The sequence below is a fragment of the Drosophila suzukii genome, chromosome X, assembly GCF_043229965.1.
Source record: "Drosophila suzukii chromosome X, CBGP_Dsuzu_IsoJpt1.0, whole genome shotgun sequence".
NCBI lineage: Eukaryota > Metazoa > Arthropoda > Insecta > Diptera > Drosophilidae > Drosophila > Drosophila suzukii.
This window is the reverse complement of record NC_092084.1, coordinates 13,288,511-13,310,792: the sequence shown is the minus strand read 5'-3', so window position 1 is coordinate 13,310,792 and position 22,282 is coordinate 13,288,511. Positions and strand designations below refer to the sequence as shown.

Sequence of the window (22,282 nt, the reverse complement as noted above, 5' to 3'; positions counted from 1 at the left end):
CAACTTACTTATCAAAACAACGGATGGCAAACAACAACAGAGCGGAATGGAAATGAGAGGTACTGGGTACTGGGTGCTCTATAAGGAAGGAGGAGAAGGAAGGTCCAGGTAGAGTCACATTCGGTGCTATTACATGAGCTCACACCTTTTGCCGCGCCAAGGAGGCAGGATCCGGAGACGGAGTTGGAGATGGAGATGCCTACTTCCCGAAGGCAGCTGCCTTATGCAAATCATGTTTATGCAAATTCCCAGGACACACGATAGCTTCTTGCGTTTTTTGAATTTTTTATAAATTATTGAACTATTGGCAGTCTAAGCAAATATAAATTGAGCAATAAATTGATCGAGGGTCGCCGGTTGGGAATCGGAATTCGAATAGGGATCGAAACATCACAACAGAACATGTCCGCGGGGACATCGATACGCGTGAGTCCTTTTCCAAAACCCAGGGTACAACATGTGACATGACGCAGTCGGAAAAGCAAAAGCCAGATCCAATTACGATAGGCACTTCGGAGGCCAAGTGGAGATGGAAGCGGGCCAATTAGATGAGTTAGTCGCCCGTTTGATGGGCCCAAATTGAGGTGACCACGTGACCACGTGCAGCTGACAGGCGCAGCGCAAGTTTGCCCATCGCAAATGAAGATATTACGAAAGTGGATCGGAAGAAAGCGGAAGAGAAAGTCCTAAATTACAACCCAAGTATAACAAATACATAGTCAATATCTGAATAAGTTCTTAAGAATCTCTTTTCAAAAGAGTCGTAACCAATCTTAAGGAAAAAGGCATACAAAAGTAATTAGATCAATGATGTTAAGAGACCCAATTTGAAATAAACTAGGGGTTTATATGAAACTAGACTTTGAATATATAATTTAAATTGAATAACAAAATGAATTAATCATACTTTTACTTGGTATTTATTTTTATATTTTGTAAATACAAATCGTATTATAAAATAAATATGATATCATATTATAAATAAATCAAATTTTAAATTAATTTAATTTTAATTTCTTTGAAGGTAGTATAAAATGTGATTTGACTTTAAAAATAGATACATATAGAGGTTTCAAGAATTCAATTCAAGAATTAATGACATTCTTATGTTGAATTTTTGTAATCTTTATCATGTCACAAATGAAAATCACATTATACCAGAATTATGAAAGTGTGTTAAGGACTGATTCAGATCCTTTTTACAGATAGGAACTTTTGTACTACAAATGAGTGCATTGGGATTGTCATGAGGGACAGCTGGATGTGTGGACAAAAAACAAGTACACAATGGGGCCATCCATTTGGCTTACAGCGTCTTAGGGATCGTCGTCTTAAGCCAGATGCAAATGTTTGGGAGCGGGCACCCACACCGCCCGAACCGAGCAGCTGCATCAGATCCCGAAAGGCATTGTGCAACGGGCGAAAGGATTTCGAACTGGAGACACAACAAAATTGCAGGATTCGCCTGCAATACGAAAGCAATTGCTGCATAGGGCTAAGCCAAATGAGTTCCACACAGTCGGTTAGAAAAACAGGATTAAGAAATTAGAATAGAAATAGGAATGCATACGTACATGTGAATGAAGGTGAATGTAGGTGAATGCAGGTGAATGGAGGCGACTCAATGAATGGCACACGCGCTCACCGGGACTCAGGCGCATTAGATGCCACCTCCTCCGGTGCATCCTCGTCCGTCGGCTCATGCTAATGAGGATCTGCCGACAGGTAGCACAGCACACAGGTATCGTAAATCACAACACACCCTGGGGGTAGGCGTTGGTAATCCTTTCGACACTTAATTAGTCCAAACTGTGGCTAAGTCCCGAGCCCGAGGACCATAGAAATCGGCATTCGTCTTGGATGAAGCTGGTAGAGATCAGGAAGATCTGAAAGATCTGGAAGAGATCAGTGCAAACGGAATGAGATCATAAAGCAGTTGACGGGGTGCATTGTCTTACCCAATCCTAGTTGTGGAAATTCACAGGTTCCGGCTGAAAGAAGAATTCCAAGTTCCAGTTTCCAATATCAGGCTGTGAGGGATAAAGTTCCATGACCAGCAGGGGTTATTATTTTAAAGGATTATTAGACCAGGTTTAGTTAACGTAACATTTTATTAGTTGCAACACATTATATTTTACAAGAGTTATTTACAGTTCGTGGAAAAATGAATTAGGCAGTTCTGTTAGTTTTGTATTGTTATAATGATTATGAATAATACAATGAGTGTATACAATATTTTAAAAATATAGACTAGCATCGACAATATCACTATAACTTATAGTTCGTTTAGGCTATAAGCCTGATCACATAAATAAAAATCATATCATACCATAATTATTACAGTATGTTTTAAAATATGATTCTGATTTTTAGTGCATTCGAATAGTCACTTAAGTTATAAACCTTTGCCATTTAGTATTACTGGAGAAAGAGCGAAAATTCGATTCAAAACCGGATACGATTTTCCTTCAGCTCCGTCGCAGTTATGAATGGCCAGTATCTCCTGTCAAGTTTATCCTTTTGTCTACTCTGTTTCCGAATCATGGATCGGGTATCTTTAAGTTCAGGAGGCTTTTGCAAATCATAAGTTTCAGGAACGGGTTTCTCAAGGCCGGGAATCCTTTGGGGAAGAAGAAAAAGTTGATTGATTTTGTGGTTGATTTTTGGCTGTAACAATCTACTTTCTTGTGCTCCAGAATCCAGTAATTGGCTTAAAACGGGTGCCACACTTCTAAATGGATTGAGATCAACCTTCTTCGAGACTTCTGGTGCTGCTTCAACCGACGACTTGACCTCGCTTAATTTTGTTAAAGTACTTTCTTGAGCTCCAGAATCAGATAGTTGACTTTTAGCTGTTGCAACATCTTGGCTTTTTGGGAATCCGAACGATTCTAATATTCTAAATGGATTTAGATCTGAGTCCTTTAAAGTTTTTTGTGCTGTTTCAACTGACAATGTGCTCTGACATGGTTTTACTTCCTCCTTAGTTAGCATCTGTGGTCGCAAACGTAGTGTTGGGGTGCTGTCCTTCGCAGTCGTAGGCTTAGACCCATCGGCTGATGCTTTATTCTCAGGAACTTTGGTTTTTTTCAAGGCGGCTAGACTTATGGCATTCATGAACCTACTTAACGTAGCGTTCTTTCTGTTGGTGGCCGATTTAAATGTTTGGTTGTTGGCAATCATTGGCCCCGAACTGCCAGCAGGTGCTGGTCGAGGAGAAGCCGGTGGCGGACCTGGAGGACGCGGCGCAGGCTGGGGCACAGGAGCACCTGGTGGTGGCCGGGGCTCAATGGGTTTACATCCCGAAACATCTTTTGCAGTGGGTGATTCTGGCATTGAATACTTTTTGGTGATATCGGTTAGCCGCCACAGGCCCAGCTCGTTTTTCTCGATTCTTTTCAGTTTCGTTGTACTTTCGGGAAGGCTTCCTACAAATGACTCACTGCTTGGCATTGGCTTTACCACTTCAGACTTTTCCTTTTCAGCTATTGCCGCCTTTTTGGCAGCCATCTTATTAGACCGTATTTGATTCTTTTTAGCTGTTTCTTGCTTTTTAAGACGCCTCTTCTCCTTCCTTTTCAAATTGCCCAACCTCTGGGGATCGGCTTTGATTTCGGGCTCCTCCAATTGGCCAACCTCCTCATCGTCGACCTCCAGGAGCTCGAACATGTTGGATGTACGCCTTGAATCTGTTGAGGCTGGCTCCTTGGGTTTGTGCTGAATGTTGGGTGGTGAATCCAGCATGGGTTTTTTTGTTGCGGGAGACTTTATTTCCAAGGGCTTACTATCCTTATTATCCTGTGGTGCTTTTAAGGGTTTTTTAACTTGCGTAGAGCTTTTTGAATCTGTTACGGGTTCCTTGGGTTTGTGATGAGTTGATGGTGAATTCATAATGATTTTTTCCAAAGGCTTTTGCTGCGAGGTGCTCACAGGGTTCTTAACTTGCGTAGAGCCTTTTGAATCTGTTACTGAATCCTTGTGTTTGTCGTTAGTCTTTGGTGGTGAATTTATCATTAGTTTTTTCTTGGGTGGCAATTTTACTTCCGATGATTTATTGTCCAAAGGTTTTTTAACTTGCGAAGAGCTTTTTACGTTTGCTGCAGACTCTGATTGAGGAGCAATCGGCGATTTAGCTTCCATTTCAGTTACTGTGCGCTTTGAAGGGTTTTCTTTTTTGCACTGCCTATCATCACGTAGGACAACCTTTGGTTGAGCAATCATATCCTTTTCTTTCTTCAGTACATTGAGTGATTTTGTATCCGGTACAGGTACTTTGGTTACTTTTGACAGGTTCTCGCAATTACCTTGGTTTACATCTCGTAGGATCGGTTTAGGTTGGGAAATTATATCACTACTGTTTTTCAGTCCATTGAGTGGGGGTGTTTCGGGTTTAACTACTATTGCCTGTGGCTGATTTTCCTTGTTGCCTTGTGGATCGAGTCCTATGGGTTGAGAAATCAAATCCTTCTTCGTTTTTATAACCTTGAGCGACTGATTAGGTGTTTCGGTTCCTTTGGGCTTAACATGGGCTTCCTTTACACCTTGTTGGTAATTTTGGCCGGTAACCTTTGGTTGCATAACCAAATCCCTTTTATTTTTGGTCAGATTGCGCTTGGACTCGACTGCTGGGGGTACTCTGCGTTCCATGGATTTATTGGTGTTCCGAGTTTCAAGCAACCTGCACGTGTACCTTGATGAATTTACCGATCCTGACTGTTGTAATGTGTTTTCCGGTGAAATAGGTTCCTTCTTTGGCGCTGCTTTGGATCGTGAACGACTGCCCAAAGGTGGCCACTGATTCGCGTTGACCTCTGGTTCTTGTGGAAGTTTAGGAACCTGAAAACAAAATGAGAAAATTACTTCAAGTGATCCATTTCGGCTAGTAACAATTTTTATGACTCACGTTTTCTTCTGGCGTTGGGTAGATTTGCTCGGATTTGTTCACAGGTTGCTGTATATTTGTTATAATGTTCTCTTCGAGAGACGCTGGCTGTGAAACAAAATGAGAAAATTACTTCAAGTGATCCATTTCGGCTAGTAACAATTTTTATGACTCACGTTTTCTTCTGGCGTTGGGTAGATTTGCTCGGATTTGTTCGCAGGTTGCTGTGTATTTGTTATAATGTTCTTTTCGAGAGACGCTGGCTGTGAGTTCTTCTCCTTTAGTGGATTGGTAATTTGTGAACTAGTGATGGGTTCCTGTTTAGTTGGCTCAGGAATATAAGTTGTCAAGGGTGCCTCTGGCAGCAGATCGGGCAGTGGATCAGGGAGTTGCAACTGATCCATTCCTTTCCTAATGTCCGCAATGGCATGCGATTCGAGTTTCATGTTCTGATGTGGTAATAAAGTGGCTCCAGATTGCTTCTCCGATTCGGTAGCTTGTTTTTGGGCGATATCTTTTTTAGAAATGTCAAGATCAGACTTCTTTTCCTCTTCCTTTAAGGTTGAATTGTGAGATTCTTGGTTTCCGGTTTCCTGTTGTACCACAATCGAGTTGGGAACCTGATTTGAAGAACTTTCTTCCGTCAAATCAACAGCCTTAGCTGAAGAATTATGATCCGGCTTAGGAACCAAATCAGAAGCTTTAGTTGGTAGATCGGTGTCCGGTTCTATGGTCAAAATGGTGTGACAAATAATTTGAGGTATTATGCAGTCTACAAGTGGCATTTGCACTGCTGCATCCATTGGAATATTCTGAGTTCCATAATCTGATTTATTTGAAGAAGTGACTAGATTCCTTGGGTTAGGAACCAAATCAGAGGCTTTAGTTGGTAGGACGGTTATCGGTTGTAGGGTCGATTTGGGATCCTGAACTTCAATATTTGGTTGGTTTTGAATATCAGATTGTATACGATCTACAATTTCCGGCTTTATCACGATTATGTTGGAGCCTTCCTGGATCACCACTGAACCGACAGCCTTAACAGGAGATTTCTGATACGGGTTAGAAACCAAATCAGAAGCTTTAGTTGGTGGGACGGTATTCGGTAGTATGGTCAAACTGGGATCCTGAACCATAAGAGGATGATTAACAATCTCAGGTTGTATGCGTTCTACAATTTCCTGTTCTACCATGATCAAGTTGGGAGCCTGGATTAAATTATTTTCAGGCTGGATCACCGTCATATCGACAGCCCTAGCAGAAGAATTATAATCGCGGTTGTAATCTATAGCTGATAAAACGGTTTCCGGGTTAGGAACCAAATCAGAGGCTTTAGTTGGTAGGACGGTTATCGGTTGTAGGGTCGATTTGGGATCCTGAACTTCAATATTTGGTTGTTGTTGAATAGCAGATTGTATACGTTCTACAATTTCCGGCTTTATCACGATTATGTTATTTTCTTCCTGGATCACCACTGAACCGACAGCCTTAACAGGAGAATTCTGATACGGGTTAGAAACGAAATCAGAAGCTTTAGTTGGTGGGACGGTATTCGGTAGTATGGTCAAACTGGGATCCTGAACCATAAGAGGATGATTAACAATCTCAGGTTGTATGCGTTCCACAATTTCCTGTTCTACCATGATGAAGTTGGGAGCCTGGATTAAATTATTTTCAGGCTGGATCACCGTCATATCGCGAGCCCTAGCAGAAGAATTATAATCGCGGTTGTAATCTATAGCTGATAAAACGGTTTCCGGTTCCTGAATCATATTGAGATGGTGACTTATCTTAGGCTGTATGTGTTCTACATTTTCATTTTCTACCATGACCATGTTGGGAACTTGGCTTGAATTATTTACTGGCTGGATCACCGTCATATCGACAGCCTGAGCAGGACAACTGAAATCCGGGCTAGGAACCAAGTTTGCAGCTCCAGTTACGGGAGCGCTTTCCTCATCTTGAACCATGTCAGTATGATAAATAATTGTAGGTGGTATGCGGTGTACCATCGGCACCCGCACTGATGCATCCACTGGAATATTACGAGTTACATAGTTTGATTCATTCCATGAAGGTATTGGATGCCTTGGTCCTGACGGCGGATGTGCAAAACTGTTGACATGTGGATTCTGAAAAACATTATTTGTTTTAAGTTTAAAGTAGTAATTAATTGTTAAGTATTATTTACTTCTATATCAACTAACTATTTTAAGACGCCAGTAAATAGTAAAATATTTTGTTATATTTGAACTTTTTTTAATGTACTTAATCAAAATATAAAAATGATATATGAAATGGAAACTAACTAGATTATACAAAATTTTAAAATTGGATAGATTATAATATTTATTTATCTATATAAATATTATACTATATATTGATAAACTATTTTCTTGAAGGTTGATATGTTTTAAATGTATGTTGCTTTGATCATAAAGCATAGCATAATTTATAGGTACTTACATCTTGAATTACTTCAATAATCTGTTGCGATTCCTTCACAGGATTTTGATGCTCTGGCACTGGACCTCGAGGACACCGTGGTCGCAAGTCAATTATTATTCTGTCTTCCGTTTTGGTGACCGCAACTGAGGGCCCCAAGACGATCTCCACCAGGTGTGGAGTTGGCTGAACTTCGGCTTGGGCCTTTGGAGGAGCAGGTGGTGCATGGGTCGAAACATGGGTAGGAGGCACCTGCTGGGGCGGTGGAATATGCTGAGGTGGTGGAAAATGCTGCGCTGGTTGAATATGCTGGGGTGGCGACGCAGGCGGAACATGCTGATATCGTAGAGGTTGCTTATATCCCAGATGTGGAGTTGCCAGGACTTCAGCTTGGACCTGCGGTGCAGCAGTTGGTGCGTACGCATATCCATGGATCAGAGGAACCTGCTCGGGCGGAGGAACATGCTGGGGCTGCGGAGGTTCCTGATAGTGGTAGGAGGTTCCTGGCTGAAGAGGTGCTTGTCCTGTAACCATGTAGACACCCGTTAGTGGTGGATCCTGTGCCCTGGGTTGAGGATGTGGCGGCGGTATGTGATTCCCAATCGGAAAAACCTGCGCTCGTTGGTTGGCTGCGGCTGGCAGTGGAGGTACTTGCTCCCTTAACTCATATATCTGGTCTTGCTCGGCAAATCTAGGTGTTCCTGCGTAAGGAAACCGCGCTTGTTGATTTACTTGGGGTGTTGTAGGATGCTGCGGTTGCATGGGAGCCACATAGGACTGTGACTGTTGAGGGACCTGGACCTGGTCCTGCTCAGGAGCAATGGACGTGGGCAGATACAACCCACAGTTGTACCAACAGCCGCGGTGGTAGAAGCCCTGCGTGTTCCCAAAAACTACGATGTTACGTAGGTCTGCAGAGTACGGATATGGTGGGACGGAGCGATTCGCCGTGGAGTTCGAAGAATTGTAGAGTTGATGTTCCGATAGAGAGTTTTCTAGGGAGTTTGGCGTGGAACTCGGCGTGGAGTTTGATAAATAGTACAGCTGATAACTCGGTGCGGTATTCGCTATGGTGTTCGACTGGTTGCTTGGTGGCAAATACGAATTGGTATACCCCGGCTGCGGTTGACGGGGACTTGGTGGAGAGTACGAAGCGCTGTGCCCTGGATACGGGCAAGGGAGGAGTGATGGAGAGTTCGAATTGCCATACACCGGTTGCGGATTACCGGCTCCGGATGGCTGGTATTGTGCATTCCCATTCGCGGACACCAATCCGTTCGGATTAAGCTGAATGTAATAGATTCCCTGAAATTAAATCACATTGTTTGCTACCTTTTCCCTTTAAAACTAATTGTTAAGTAATTACTTTTGGGTTAAAACCTTGATATTCCATGTTTTTCAGATATTATCGCAAGCTCTCTTCGGGACAAGTCTTTGCGCAAGCGCCGCTGGTTCGGAAAAGGAAGTCAAGTGTCAGCCATTCGATTTGCAAATCCACGTTGTCAAACGCCGGGTAGTATTGTAAAACGCCATATTTTCACTCACGCAACCAGCTTTGCTGCGTTACACGCAGTTACTTCATTAATCGAATACAATATAATTACAGCATTGCCGAGTTTTTCAGATATTGTTATCAAATCCATTTGAATAGCGTAATTTTTTAAAACAGTGATTTGAGCTTGAGTACGATTAGCTTTTTACTTGTATATTTTTTTTGATTTTCAATCCAGATCACTACATTCGCTTTTTATAAAATAAATGTGATTCTGAACGTGTAGAGCCCCCTAGCAGGTGGCCAATTTATTAATACTATATTGGGAGACCATATTTTCAGGCTTAATAAGTCAGTCCGTGTAGTGATGTCTTTTTTGGTGTTCGTGTTAAAAGCCTTCCTTCAAAATATTTCTTTGCAGTTCGGCAGCCGTTCGAAGCAGGTCGATTTATCTAGCTCCAAGTGCCTATTTTTTTGAGTAGGTGTCAGTGAAAAATTTTTATAAATTTAAATAAGTTTTCTTTGATTTTTTCTTGGTATAAACGCGATTTTTGGTAGGAATTTCTTGGTGCGCCCATATTTGTTTCTCGCGCCCTAATGGCAACAACAAACGCCTTAAAGAGTAAACGTTTAACGCTCGCATTTGCATATTTAATTGTAAAGCAAATTACCCGAATAATACGCGGCGAAATCCGGGGAAATGCAATTAATTTCCGGGAAAAGCGACCCAAAAAACCGTAGCGCTTCTCCATAAATCTGCGGCGCGGCGTGAATATGCGAGTGAGATGGCGCTAGTGCCTGCGAAGGTTGCGAGAGTGAGACGAAGTGAGCGTCGTGAAAAGTTGTGCGAGCGAGACGGCAATCTAACCGCAAGGCGGCGAAGAATGTCGCGACTTGCATCATTAGACAAAGAAAAGGGTTAAAATGCAAATTATGTAGATTCCGTAATGGGAATGGGTCGGAATTCGGTGATTCGGGGTCCCCGGGATATGTCGGAGTCCCATCCTCACATCACATGTCACCCCGGGAAGTTTGTCAAACGTTTGACAGCGACGCGATCAGGTTCCGAAATTAATGCATGGCCAGCAATTAAATGTGAATAAAATGTTAAAGTTATCGGGCGAAGAGAAAAAAAAAAAGAAACCCAGCCCGGTGACGTTTTTTAAAGGCTGCGTAATTGATTAGCCCGCGGCACTGGCGGGATTTTTCCTATTTTCCTTCGGGGTCTTCTTGCCGTACTCCTCTTCTTCCCCGAAGTCCTGCGAGCATTCCAGTGACCCATGTCCAGGCGTTGCTAATTGTGACCCAAACGCAATTATGGTAAATTACCGACCCTCTGTCAAGGACCTAAGTACCTAACTCCATATGGCGTGCGAAGGTGGATCGACCCGCTATATGTTTGTTTAGCTAAAAACTGGATCGCTTTGTCGGTCTTACCACAGAACTCTATGTTCTTAACAAATTGTTACCAAAAACTAATGATATTTATAAGTTCTAGAAATCTATACTTTTATGAACCCATGTTATTATTGAAATTTCTCCATTTTCATTTCAGAAACTCGAAAACCTTCGCGGAATATCTATCCCTTTTGCGATTCAATATCAAAAAGCACCGATTGAAACTGAAAACCATGGGTACTTTTCCCGGTAAGTCGCAAAGATCAGTACTATATAATACTAGCACTAGATAATAATAGAAAATTTCCATTCAATAGTTATGTACGCAATCTCCGGTGGAAATTCCATGCCTGAACCAAACCCCGAGGATCCTTGGGCCGACGAACATGACGAAGTCGACTACGGAAGCGATACCGATAGCGACTTGGATGAGTCGCTTCTAGTTGAAGTTGATAATTATGAAACGGACGAGTACTACTCAGATTCTGATTCTGACTAATACTGACTTATACCACACCGTCTTTTGACTACACCTATACACTATTTTTACAAAACAATATGACAAATACACTGCTTACAAGCTAAAAAAAACGATTATTTTCGAAATATTTTTAATTTGTATTTATCTGCGTAGGTTTTAGAATTTCTGAAGGCATAAAATGGCGCACATCGCATCCGTAACATTTTGAAATACTGTTCTTTAATGGTTGAACTTATTTAGCGATAATGAAAGGGTCACTTTTGCACACCAGCAGGCAGAACTGGAGCACAAACAGAGATCACATCATATATATATTTTTTCGCACGTTTAAAATCGTGATTTCGATATCGCCGCAACCCTTAACCCCTCGCTTAACCCTTTTGATCGAGGTGGTTGTGACCCCGGCGGTTGTCTGCTGATGCTAAACGTATTAACCCATGACCGCTTTAGCCATTGTTTACTGCCTAATTTGCGGTTAAATTTTGATTTTGGCACAATGATTTCATTTTCGATTTCACATTTTCAGACAGATTGAGATTTATGTGTGTGCATGTTTGCCAAATAATAAATCTGAGGAGAGTGTGCGAATTTTTTGGCGCGCCGTGTTCAGCGATAAGGAAAAACACAAAGGATCTGAAAAGGAAGACGTGAGAAAGAGCCAAATTCAGAGGGCAAAATAAAATCAGATGGTCCATATAAAGAATGTATGCATATAGGACATAAATAATAACCCGTATTTAAAGTAAATATTTAAGAACTTATAGTAAAGTCACTACTCAGGTTTTAATATTACTTATAGATATTGTGTTTTAGGGTTTTAAAAGAATAATAATAATTTTTTTAGTCTAAAATCAATGAAATGCATATAAGAACGTATATAAAAACCTCTATTCATAATGATTTTAAGGGTTTTAAAGAATAATAAACTTAGATGATCGTTATAAAGAATGTATGCATATAAGTCATTAATATTAACGCGTAATTAAAATAAATATCTAAGTTTTGGGCTATTTTTATTATTATCTTTAGATAGTGGGGTTTAAGAAAATTACTAATTATTTCTTTAATCTAAACTCCATTAAATGCATATATGAATGTTAATATCAAGCTAAAAACTGAATTTTCCTTATACAGATGCATTAATCATACCGCTGCTATCGCAGGCAACTTATCTGGACCTGGACCCCCCGGCTAATGACGGAACCTGGCAAGTTGGCTCGGTGCAGAAAATCAATTAAATACAAAACGCAAAATGTTTACAATGTAATGACCAGCGACCGGATGACCCGCCACCACCACAATCGCCGCCCATGAGGGTCAAGGATCACGCCGGCATAATGATAAACTGTCAAAACTACACCGAGCCAGAGATCATATCGGCAAATTGCAAGCCACCGACCAGGAGCAGGACCGGGAGCAACCCACCCTCGATCAGGACAACCCACGCGCCTAACACATTAACACGGCCCAAGGATCAAGGACCTGCTGGCTGTCGATCACAACTTTATGACTTCTGGAAATGGCTTCGTCCCGCCCCCGGTTCGCCTCTTCCATATTTTCGTGTTTTGGTGTAATGCCCTTGACTTTGTGTGGGGTTAATTTAGGGTTACCCGCGGGTTTTACGACGGGAAATTTGTCAGACGTTGACAGTTTTCAATTATATGTTTGCATATCGAGCGCGTTCTAATGCATTTCTGGCATGTTTTTTTCGGTCAGGAAGTCGGAAAGCCAGGTCCTTGCATAATTACGAAAGTTTTTACTGCCTGGTTGCCAGGGGAGGTATACCAAAAGAGGTTGAGATTCAAGAACTGCTCAAAATAACGGTCAAAATATGGTTATTTAACTGATTTGTAATCAGAGTATATTATAAATTTATGAAGCTTAATGTTAGTTCTTAGAGGCTATTTAAAAAAATGTATTTTTCTCAATATTTTAAATCACTGATAAAAGCAATTAAGTTTCAGAAGTCTTAATAATTGTAATTCATTCCTCTTATGAGTAATTTTCAAAAACGTTTATTTTAAAAGGAATCTTTAAAGACCATAATAAAATTAGATCGTTAATCCATTTTATCGACTCTACAAAAGCATTTTATATAAAAGATACAAATAAATATGACCCTACAGGACGGAATGTTAGTATTCCCTAAGAATTCAACAAACAATAGCGAATTTACTCACTTCCCTGTAGCAAACTATTTTGAACTGTATCATACTGAAAGGAAATCAATTTAAATTGCCCCTATTGATAAGTCTAAATTGTTATAGAGCTTTTGTTACAAATCTTGAACTGAGCCAAAGTACTCGAACACTCTGTAAACACACACATGAATGTAATTATTATGGATTACCATTATATGTGGGCCATATATCACCGAACCATTGTAAAATCCTCAGCTTCAGGGCACTGATTTATGTCCTTCGCCATTGACAACTCTATTTTTCCCTTCCAGGTAGCAAAGCTGACCAAAGCTGTTTACACCAAATGTATGTCACATAATCAATTGTCCGACACAAGGCAATAAAAACAAGCGCAGGGGTCAGTTCGGTCGCCTTGGGAATTGCGGATCGGAAATCAGGAATCGGAATTGGAATCGGGATGGAACGCTAATCCGGCCGACGGCGTGTTGCATAATTTTCCGACCCGCTGAACCGCCCCTTATTTTAAATCATGGTGACCCGCCAAGATTGTCGCCGTGTAATGAAGAGGTCACTCGGTTCACCGGACCGCCGGCGTTGTTTGTTTTGGCTTTGTGACAGTTAAAGGATTACAGCGGCCGCGACATGGGCGCGAACTTTTGCGGTCCTCTAGATGACACTGTGACTTCCCGCCGGACAGCTGCACATCCTGGCCGGGATTCAGATTCGATGCGTTTTCCAGAGCATCGGAATGGGGCGGCAGGACAATGGCGTTTTGTTTCGGCAGGATCTGCGCAGGATGCGGTTTGTGTAACGATCGCCGATCGCTGGACAGTTTATGCAGCGTCATATCCTGCGGCATATCCTGCAGCCGAATGGCGTGATGAATGATCCTAGCGAATCCCAATGAAAACCAGCCCACCAGATTCCCACAACGATACAATACTCAGGATGAAAGCGGCATTTGACGGTTGAATTTTTTAATGGACCCGGTAGATACATATATGTAGCAATTGACAATCATCACAAAGGATAATCCCTCTTGTATTGTATTACCACAGTGATATGTATTATATTATTTCATATATACCCAGGTATCCAAGTTCAAAGATAATGATTAACGTAATAGTTTAACATTATATAAACAACATTAAGAGCAAATTGAATTGAAATGAAAAAATTGAATCGAATTGAACAAAACAAATCCCAACTAAAAATGGTATAAGATTAATGTCAAAATTATATAATTGTAAGTGTTTATAAAGTAGACCTTAAATATTATGTTATTTCATTTTTATAATGAAAGCTAATTCTGTTTTTCCAACAATACCTATACAATGACCTAATTAGGATAATTTTTACATTTTCTAGGGATGTTACAACAGAAATGGACTTCTATTTTCCCCCAAAGTCAACGCGAAGCTCAAAATAGAGAAAGCCTAGCAGCTGAGATGATCTTGCTCTAGTTCCCATTCCTTCTACAAGTTCAAGGATAATGAGCAACGTAATTGGCGCATTTTGCTGGATTTCGACAAGGACTCGAAGGACAAACAAAAGGAGAGGAGCAGCTGCTCTGCCAATTGGCACACAATGGAGCGGCACATGCCACACTCTGGCGAAAAAAATCTAAATCTAAAGAATTGGAATTCGGAGGACTGGAGGGAAGAAGTTGAGGAGAAAAAAAAAGCGGGGACAAGTCGGCAATAATATAATACGTAACTGCACATTGACAAAAAGGAAGCGTTGCAACAATGGAAAAGTGAAAAATCTCCGACGGAGGCAACACCCAAAGGACAGCTGTCTGCGACTCCATCTGTTTGTGATTCCCCGCAAGAAAGACGAGACGCAGGACCTCCGACCATCGATCATAAAGAACTTGATCTCTAAACACATTATGCGAACAGCATTTAAATAAATCAAGATTGCATATAATAGCAAAATAACATAAATATGTTAGCATTATCAATCTTTTGTCCAAAAATGTAATTTCTTATATAACCAAAAATATTTAAATATTAAATTCGTTCACGTCAAAAATAATCCCATCCTTAAACACACAAAAATAAGGCAATCCAACAATCCTCATCCTAAAGAAAATAACAAAAATTGAAAAAAAATTATTACAAAATAAAAAAGTTCTAGTTTTTTCAAATGGCCCAAGGCATTTTTCAAAATCATAATGGGATTTCCATTTTTACTGACTACGCGCGACTACGCGGTCAATCATGGTAATTGGATTAGGGCGTTTGCGTAACCCTTTCGCAGCATCCGCGGGCCACGTTTGACCCTCTGACCCTTCGACCCCTCGGATGCTGCTGGCAATCAAGGAATGGCCCTTTCAAGCCCGTGGAAAAACACGGGAAATTAATTAAGAAAACAACCCCGCGGCCATCTACTTACTGTCCCACAGCGAATATTTATTACTTGTAAGATATTTAGGTTCACTTCAGTAAGCACACAATATTCCTGACCTTTTTAAAAGATGCTGTAATGGAAAAGATACCTTAGCGGTCTGCTTTTTAATTTTTACAAATAATTTCATAAATTCATATGAACATATGAACAGAGAACATATGAAGCTAAAAAAAAAGTTGGAATACCTTTTTCAATGTTCCTTTAATGGTATATATACAAATTGTAAGCTAAGTATAGAATCCTTTTTTTTAAATTTAAAGTTCTCCCCTTCTGAATGTTTAAAAAAAGCAAAGTTTTCATGAAAATGGGCTGGCTAAAGGGGTGTGAAAATGGCTTAATAATAGTTAATTTTCCGCTTATCACTCCTCCAAAAAAGTAGACTTATCCATTGCTCATTCCCTCAACTGAAAAGCTTACACACGAAAAAAAACCTTGATACCTGCAGCTGCCAAAGGCACTCCCACCGACTTAAAAAGGGAAAAAACGACATTAATTTATTTCAATTTTCAACCATTGTCTGCATATAAACAGTTCATTAGGAAGCCAACCAGTTATGAAAGTGAAATTCAAAACGCCACGATGCCCTTTCTTCGGGTTTTCAGATTGTTTTGAACAAATACACGAACGGGACACTTGAAATTACGCTTAATTGGCGGAGAAACAATGTCGAATGCCGAGGGGCATTGGGAAAATGATAAGGAAAACTCCCTAATTACAAACAAGAATTTTCCGGGTGCGCGCAAAAAACCCAGAGAAATAAGAAAGGGTTGAACCTGGGAACCTGAAAACCCCGATTTTCCATCGAGTTCGAAGTTTGAAGACTTCGATAAGCCGGCGGTGGAATATATATATATATATGATGTGTCCCCAACCAGCCATAGATTTTTTAATAAATATTTGACATGGCATTTTCACTTAAGCCAGCGCATGGAAATCCATTGTTGGCAAACAGGAGGTCGCCCATCCAACCCTAAGCGGAAAATTTGATTAAACAACTGAGCAAATATCGGCTCTGGCTCGCCCGCTAAAGAAGGGTAACTTTTTATTTTTCGGCAACTTTTTTTTTTTTGGGAATTTCTCCCCCAAAATTGAAAAAAGAAATTGTGAACAAAAAATTTCTAAGCCTCGGCAATCAAAATACAAACATTATAGGACTCAATGGGAGCTATTGTTGTCCAACTGAAGCACCTGAGTATATGGAACAAGGACATCCCCCATGCTGACTCTCGCCAATGTGCATTTTGCAACAGATTTACGATCCTTTATAATCCCTTCAATCGCGCTGTAAACTGGTAACTGGTTCCTGGTTACTGGTTACTGGTTACTGGCGCTTTGTTGCTCTAAATAGCCTTTTCCGAATCACTGGATCAGCACAAAGGATTCGCCCTCAATTGCACAGCTATTTCGATTTAGAAAAAAAGAACAGAAATGGGCACAACGATTTATGTTTAATTGTCGAAACTCGCAACTGGACAATATAGTAAAAGAATGCTTTAGGGATCTGACCTAAATTATGGTTTTTTTTTTATTTTAAATTTGAAGAAGTTCTATAGTTATATGGAGAATTCTTTCTTTTAAATATTTATGTTCATTATTTTATTGTTTAAGTATTTTTAAATACGCTAAAAAAAGAAACATTTATTTAAAAAAATCGACGTAAAGATCTGTTTCTTTGTACTAAAAACTCGTTTTAGCTAACTTTATATCTTTTTTTACAACGGCGCAAGACGACCTCATCTAGAGGATAACCTAGGAAACTGTTTAGGAACCGTCTAGAAATGTAACTACGAGTTTAATTTATCATACCTACAAATGTAGGCTCTGCCAAAAAAGTCATTGGCATTTTTGATTTACGGAATGGGTAAGGTTCCTTCAGTTAGTCTACATTTTGTCGTCATTAAGAAAACAACTCAAAAAATTGTGTGAAAAAAATCAAACATATTTTAAAAGGCATCAAAAAGTGCTGTTTTTACTATATGTAGAAAAGAAAGCGGTTTAGCTAACTTTATATTTTTTTACACCAACGACAGCAGACCTCATCCAGAGGACGTCTTAAGAACCCGTTTAAGAATCGAGGAGGAAGTACATATGTGAGTTCCCATCTTGTTCAATGACCAACCAAAGACACATTTTCATTGAAAGATTTTATTCTTTTCGGTTAGAACTTCGTCGTTTTAAGGTCATATAATAGTAAAACAAACGTTTTTCAGACATGTGATACATATTAAAAAGTTTTTTTGGAATACTTGAAGATTTTTATACATATATCGTTACTGTTTGGACTAATTATAATAGGCTAACCAATTTGACTTCAATTAAAGTTGCCTTCTGTTTAAAACGCCATTGGCATATGTGATTTTTGGAGTTGGAAAACAGTCAGTATCTATTTAGTCAGTAACATGCAAACAGCTCTTAAAAATTAAAAAAAAAAGCAAACATATAATTTAAAAAAATTTGCTAACTTGCTACAAATGTAGGCTCTGCCAAAAAAGTCATTGGCATTTTTGATTTACGGAATGTGTAAGGTTCCTTCAGTTAGTCTATATTTTGTCGTCATTAAGAAAACAACTCAAAAAATTGTGTGAAAAAAATCAAACATATTTTAAAAGGCAGCAAAAAGACCTGTTTCTACTATATGTAGAAAAGAAAGCGGTTTAGGTAACTTTATATTTTTTTTACACCAACGACAGCAGACCTTATCCAGAGGACGTCTTAAGAACCCGTTTAAGAATCGAGGAGGAAGTACATATGTGAGTTCTCGTCTTGTTCAATGACCAACCAAAGACACATTTTCATTGAAAGATTTTATTCTTTTCGGTTAGAACTTCGTCGTTTTAAGGTCATATAATAGTAAAACAAACGTTTTTTAGACATGTGACAAAAGTTCCCCCCATCTTGGATTACTTTCGTCGAACATTTTGTAGGTTTAAACTCTGCAACTCCTCCTTAAAGGTCATCTAATAATATAATGGCAATCCTTTTATTTAATAGGATGCAACTCAAGACACTGCTTCGCTAAAGCTTATCATACAAGTTAGTTGTGAATTGGAAGAAAAAACTGCATTATTGATCAATCGGTTAATATTTCCTAGTCCGCCATATCACAAATTGTTACATTAATTATACCTGTACTGGTACTGTTGCGTGGCGCACTATTCTATATCTCTTTTCTATCACTAAACCATTTGATGAATTCTACTACGAATTAATTTGTTAACTTTAAGCTACGCTGGAAATTTAGAGCTTCTAGTAGAGTAACATACCACATATAAAACATGGACACCGATAGATCCGATTCGGACGATTCCAAAATGAAGACAAACGAGTACAATGCTCCACCTCATGAAGACAGGGGAAAGAAGATCAGATATACTTACCAGAGCTCTGAAGATGGATCGGATGGAGATCAGACGGCCAGAATGCCGGCCGATGTGAATGAGCGGCCCTCCGGCGAATCGGAGAGGATCTCAGCAAGCGAGTGTACTCCGCCCGACAAAGATCCGGATCCGGTGACCATCGGTGATATCCTAAACAATCGCTATCATGCTATAAAGAAACTGGGCTCGGGCCACTTTTCCACCGTCTGGCTGTGCTTCGACTGCACCGCGGAGCGCTACTGTGCTGTCAAGGTGGTCAAATCGGCGGAAACCTACATGGAAACCGCTCGCGACGAGATCCGGCTACTGTGCGCCATGGACGAGTTCGAAGGCCATCCGCTGAGGAAGCGCATCGTAGAGTTCATTGATCATTTTTACATGACCGTATCGCATTGCACCCATCTCTGCCTGGTGTTCGAAGTGCTCGGTGACAATCTATTCACCCTGATCCAGAAGTCTCGCTTCAGTGGTCTGCCCATAAAAAATGTGAAGCAAATAGCCAAGCAGGTCCTCGAGGGCCTGTACTTTCTGCACAACAAGTGCCACATAATCCACACCGATTTGAAGCCGGAGAATGTGCTCGTGGTGAACAGCGATGCGGCCGTCCGGGGACAGGTCAACCAGACCATCAATAGATTTCTGAAGGCCCAGTCTAAGCTTAGGAAATCTGGGTAAGTCAAACAAGCATTGAAAACAACCTCTCCCAAGTTGAGAAATTTGTCATATGATTATGATCCTATATAAATATTATTAATAAGATATTTTTGTTTTGCGAAATGATTGATTACAAAATGGTATTCTCTAGTATTATATTAATGATTTTCTGAAAATATACATATGTAGATGTATCTGTTCTTGATATCGTTTTGATACGATACATATACCTACATCAAAAATGGTACTCTTTATATAATTGTATTTTTAATAATTTTCTGAAAAGATTGATATTGATGCCATGTTATAATACATATAAAATGTTTTTTTTAGTATATTGATGTTGATATCGATATTGATAAATTATAATGTAATGTATCCCTTTAAGGAAAATTTATTTTTTGACCAATTTTCGCATTTTTGTAAGGGGTTACATCGTTTTTTTTGTGAAAATTGGCAAAAATTAAAAATTTCCAGGTTTGAATGCCAATTGATTGGAAATTAAGCAACGAGTTTAAAGAGGTATGACATTCCTCATTCTGACTTTTATTTTTATTTTGGCAGCCAAAAATCTGAATTTTTAGGGCGAAAAAATAGGGTCCAGATTTAAAAATGCGGTTTTGGATTGGTAGTTCAGCCAAATCAAGGCGTACAGCTCAAAGACCGACTGTTTTGAGTAGCTTGCGAAATTTTTTCTTTGTCCAGCATATTTAGCATACTCGTATACGTAGCTTTAAGATTCTTTTATAAAGATCTCATTATGATATTTATCCTTCCACAGACATGGCTCTGCACGCGGCAGCCTGAGTGACCGGGAGAGGAATCGCTGTCGCAATCCGGACTGCATCAAGCTGACCAAGACTGCCAAGAGGAAGCAGCGGGCGCGGGTCAAGAGGCTGGTTACCTTCTTCCATGGCCATCGCCGTTGGCTCCGCCTCGAGGCCATCGATGATCTTCTGTCCCTGGCCAAACAGGGCCAACTTTCGCGTGACACCGCTGCCATGGGCGTCACTGGCAAGCTGACCTTCATGCCCTTTAACTTCGACGGGCTGCAGATCCTTGACGAACACCAGGTGGAGTATATAGAGAATATCCCCATCGTTGAACGGGTGGGCGATATGCCAGCGGAGCCTCCTAACCGCGACCCCAATGGTGGACCTAATGGCGTTCGTAATGTCGATAGGCGTTCCCGCGCACGCCGCAGAGAAGACAGAGAGCAAGATAGCGATAGCGATGTGGTCGGCAGTTTCGACGAGGAGCCGGAGGAATGCGTTGACCCAGTGGGCCTTCTGATCCACAGCCCAAAGAATTTTATGCAGTATGCCCTAAAGAAAGCCATGGCTTCGGATCGCGCACAGTCTCCCCATCATCAGCCTACTAGGCGCAGCGTCAGGCGGGGCTCAACTAGCCATCAAAGGCGAAGGAAAAAAACAGGATCGGTAGTACCGAATCCGGTGAGCCAAGCTTTCAAAGAAATATCAAATTAAAAATCCATTTCGGTGCTTAATTGATATACTTTATATCTTATATGACAATCCCGAAATGGATTTTCATCTCTCCAAACCAAACACCGAAGTTGTTTTGAAATTTTATTAATTCTTATGATTTCCGCTTTGAAAATATTATGTAAAATATTTTAAGACGACCTCTTAAGAAGTTATCTTATTTTAGATTCCCTAAAACAATATAAAATAATATCTTGTTCCCAGAATTTTGATTTAGTTACATCCTATCTGCAAAATCCTTTAAATATTTCAATTTAAATATGGTATTTTTCTTGGTATCAAGTTTCCAATTTTACTTTTTTTATAAAATTAAATTTAATAAATCATATATCACTGAAAACTGGATGTTAAAAATATCGGATAATGCCGACATTTACTTATTGATACTTCCTCACTTCATATATTTAATTTTTAAACATTTTTCACGCAGGCTAAGAACGAGGCCTACATGAAGCGGAAAAGGGAGGCCAATTTGTTGGCTTACCTTCAGGGCAAGGACCCGGCCACCGAGTTCTGTGAGGTGAATGTGAAGATTGCCGACATGGGCAATGGCTGTTGGTTCCATCACCACTTCGCCGACGACATACAGACCCGAGAGTACAGGGCCGTGGAGGTGATCCTTGGGGCCGGCTACAGCGAGACCGCGGACATTTGGAGTGCTGCCTGCTTGTTCTGGGAAATGGTCACCGGCGATTATCTGTTTACGCTCAAGAAGCCTCGCGGACGGGCCAGCCTGGATGAGACCCACATTGCCGCCATTATCGAGACTTGTGGAGCCCTTCCCCGTAGCGTGGTCGAGAGTGGCGAATACTCGTCGGAGATCTTCAAGTCTAATGGCCAGCTTCGGCACATCAAACACTTGAAGACCCGCAAACTGACCAGTACCCTGGTGAACCAGTACGGCTGGCCGCGCCACGAGGCCCGACACTTTGTCTGCTTCATCAGACCCATGTTGGACACGGATCCGCACCAACGCATTTCTGCCCGGGATGCCCTGAACAACTGTTGGTTGTCCTTGGGAGGCTGCGATTGCTGTAAGGACAAGCCCAAGCCGCGTAGAGGTCGTGGTCGCGAGCACATGGGGTCCAGCGAGGACGAATCGCGTCCTGGTACACCAGATCCCAGGTCGAGCAACGACAATCCAAACGAACACCAGGTCCTTTACTAGGTCTTTCCAAAACCCACAGAACAAGAAACAGGCAATTTCGTTTATTGTACATATTATTATATGCACATTTCAAAATCAAATAAAGTGCGCCTCCAGTAGCATACACAAATTATAATTGGTTCAAAAACAAATTATGGTTTTTTTTTTGAGAACAATGAATTTTCTGAAATTGAGGTTAGGTTTTTTTAACTCTTCAATTTCCTGTTTTTCGAATTCTAGACGGGTGCTTATCATCTGTTTTATACAAATTACTAATAGTTTGACAGTTACAAAAAATATTTTATATTTTCAAACCAAACTACCTAAATGAAGCATATTAAAAATGAG

General features: G+C 40.5%; 2 protein-coding genes across 4 annotated transcripts; one reads left to right on the top strand and one right to left on the bottom strand.

The window, feature by feature from the left end:
- Window positions 1–2,067: 2,067 nt before the first annotated feature.
- Window positions 2,068–9,180, bottom strand: LOC108018850 (uncharacterized). The gene is made up of 6 exons (XM_017086439.4): window positions 8,694–9,180; window positions 7,349–8,632; window positions 5,059–7,014; window positions 4,904–4,990; window positions 2,682–4,836; window positions 2,068–2,620 (listed from the first exon to the last, which is right to left on the bottom strand). The coding sequence occupies exons 1-6, from the start codon at window positions 8,718–8,720 to the stop codon at window positions 2,541–2,543; spliced, it is 5,589 nt and encodes a 1,862-aa protein (XP_016941928.3). The 5' UTR covers window positions 8,721–9,180; the 3' UTR covers window positions 2,068–2,540.
- A 7,832-nt stretch (window positions 9,181–17,012) lies between these two features.
- On the top strand, window positions 17,013–22,086 carry LOC108018970 (SRSF protein kinase 3). 3 transcript variants are annotated; one of them, XM_070997636.1, is made up of 4 exons: window positions 17,013–17,031; window positions 18,243–19,299; window positions 20,064–20,736; window positions 21,218–22,086. In XM_070997636.1, the coding sequence occupies exons 2-4, from the start codon at window positions 18,527–18,529 to the stop codon at window positions 21,953–21,955; spliced, it is 2,184 nt and encodes a 727-aa protein (XP_070853737.1). In that variant the 5' UTR covers window positions 17,013–17,031; window positions 18,243–18,526; the 3' UTR covers window positions 21,956–22,086. The 3 variants fall into 3 exon arrangements, with proteins under 3 accessions (XP_070853737.1, XP_070853736.1, XP_070853735.1); XM_070997635.1 differs by lacking the exon at window positions 17,013–17,031 and adding an exon at window positions 17,134–17,341; XM_070997634.1 differs by lacking the exon at window positions 17,013–17,031 and adding an exon at window positions 17,797–18,001.
- Window positions 22,087–22,282: the final 196 nt, after the last annotated feature.

Coding starts and splice junctions, on each gene's coding strand:
- LOC108018850 (XM_017086439.4), bottom strand. CDS start 8,720: ATGGAATATCAAGGTTTTAACCCAAAA. Junction 8,633..8,693: donor ATCAAGGTTTTAACCCAAAA/GTAATTACTTAA, acceptor ATTTAATTTCAG/GGAATCTATTACATTCAGCT. Junction 7,015..7,348: donor TTATTGAAGTAATTCAAGAT/GTAAGTACCTAT, acceptor AATGTTTTTCAG/AATCCACATGTCAACAGTTT.
- LOC108018970 (XM_070997636.1), top strand. CDS start 18,527: ATGGACACCGATAGATCCGATTCGGACGATTCCAAAATGAAGACAAAC. Junction 19,300..20,063: donor TCTAAGCTTAGGAAATCTGG/GTAAGTCAAACA, acceptor ATCCTTCCACAG/ACATGGCTCTGCACGCGGCA. Junction 20,737..21,217: donor GATCGGTAGTACCGAATCCG/GTGAGCCAAGCT, acceptor TTTTTCACGCAG/GCTAAGAACGAGGCCTACAT.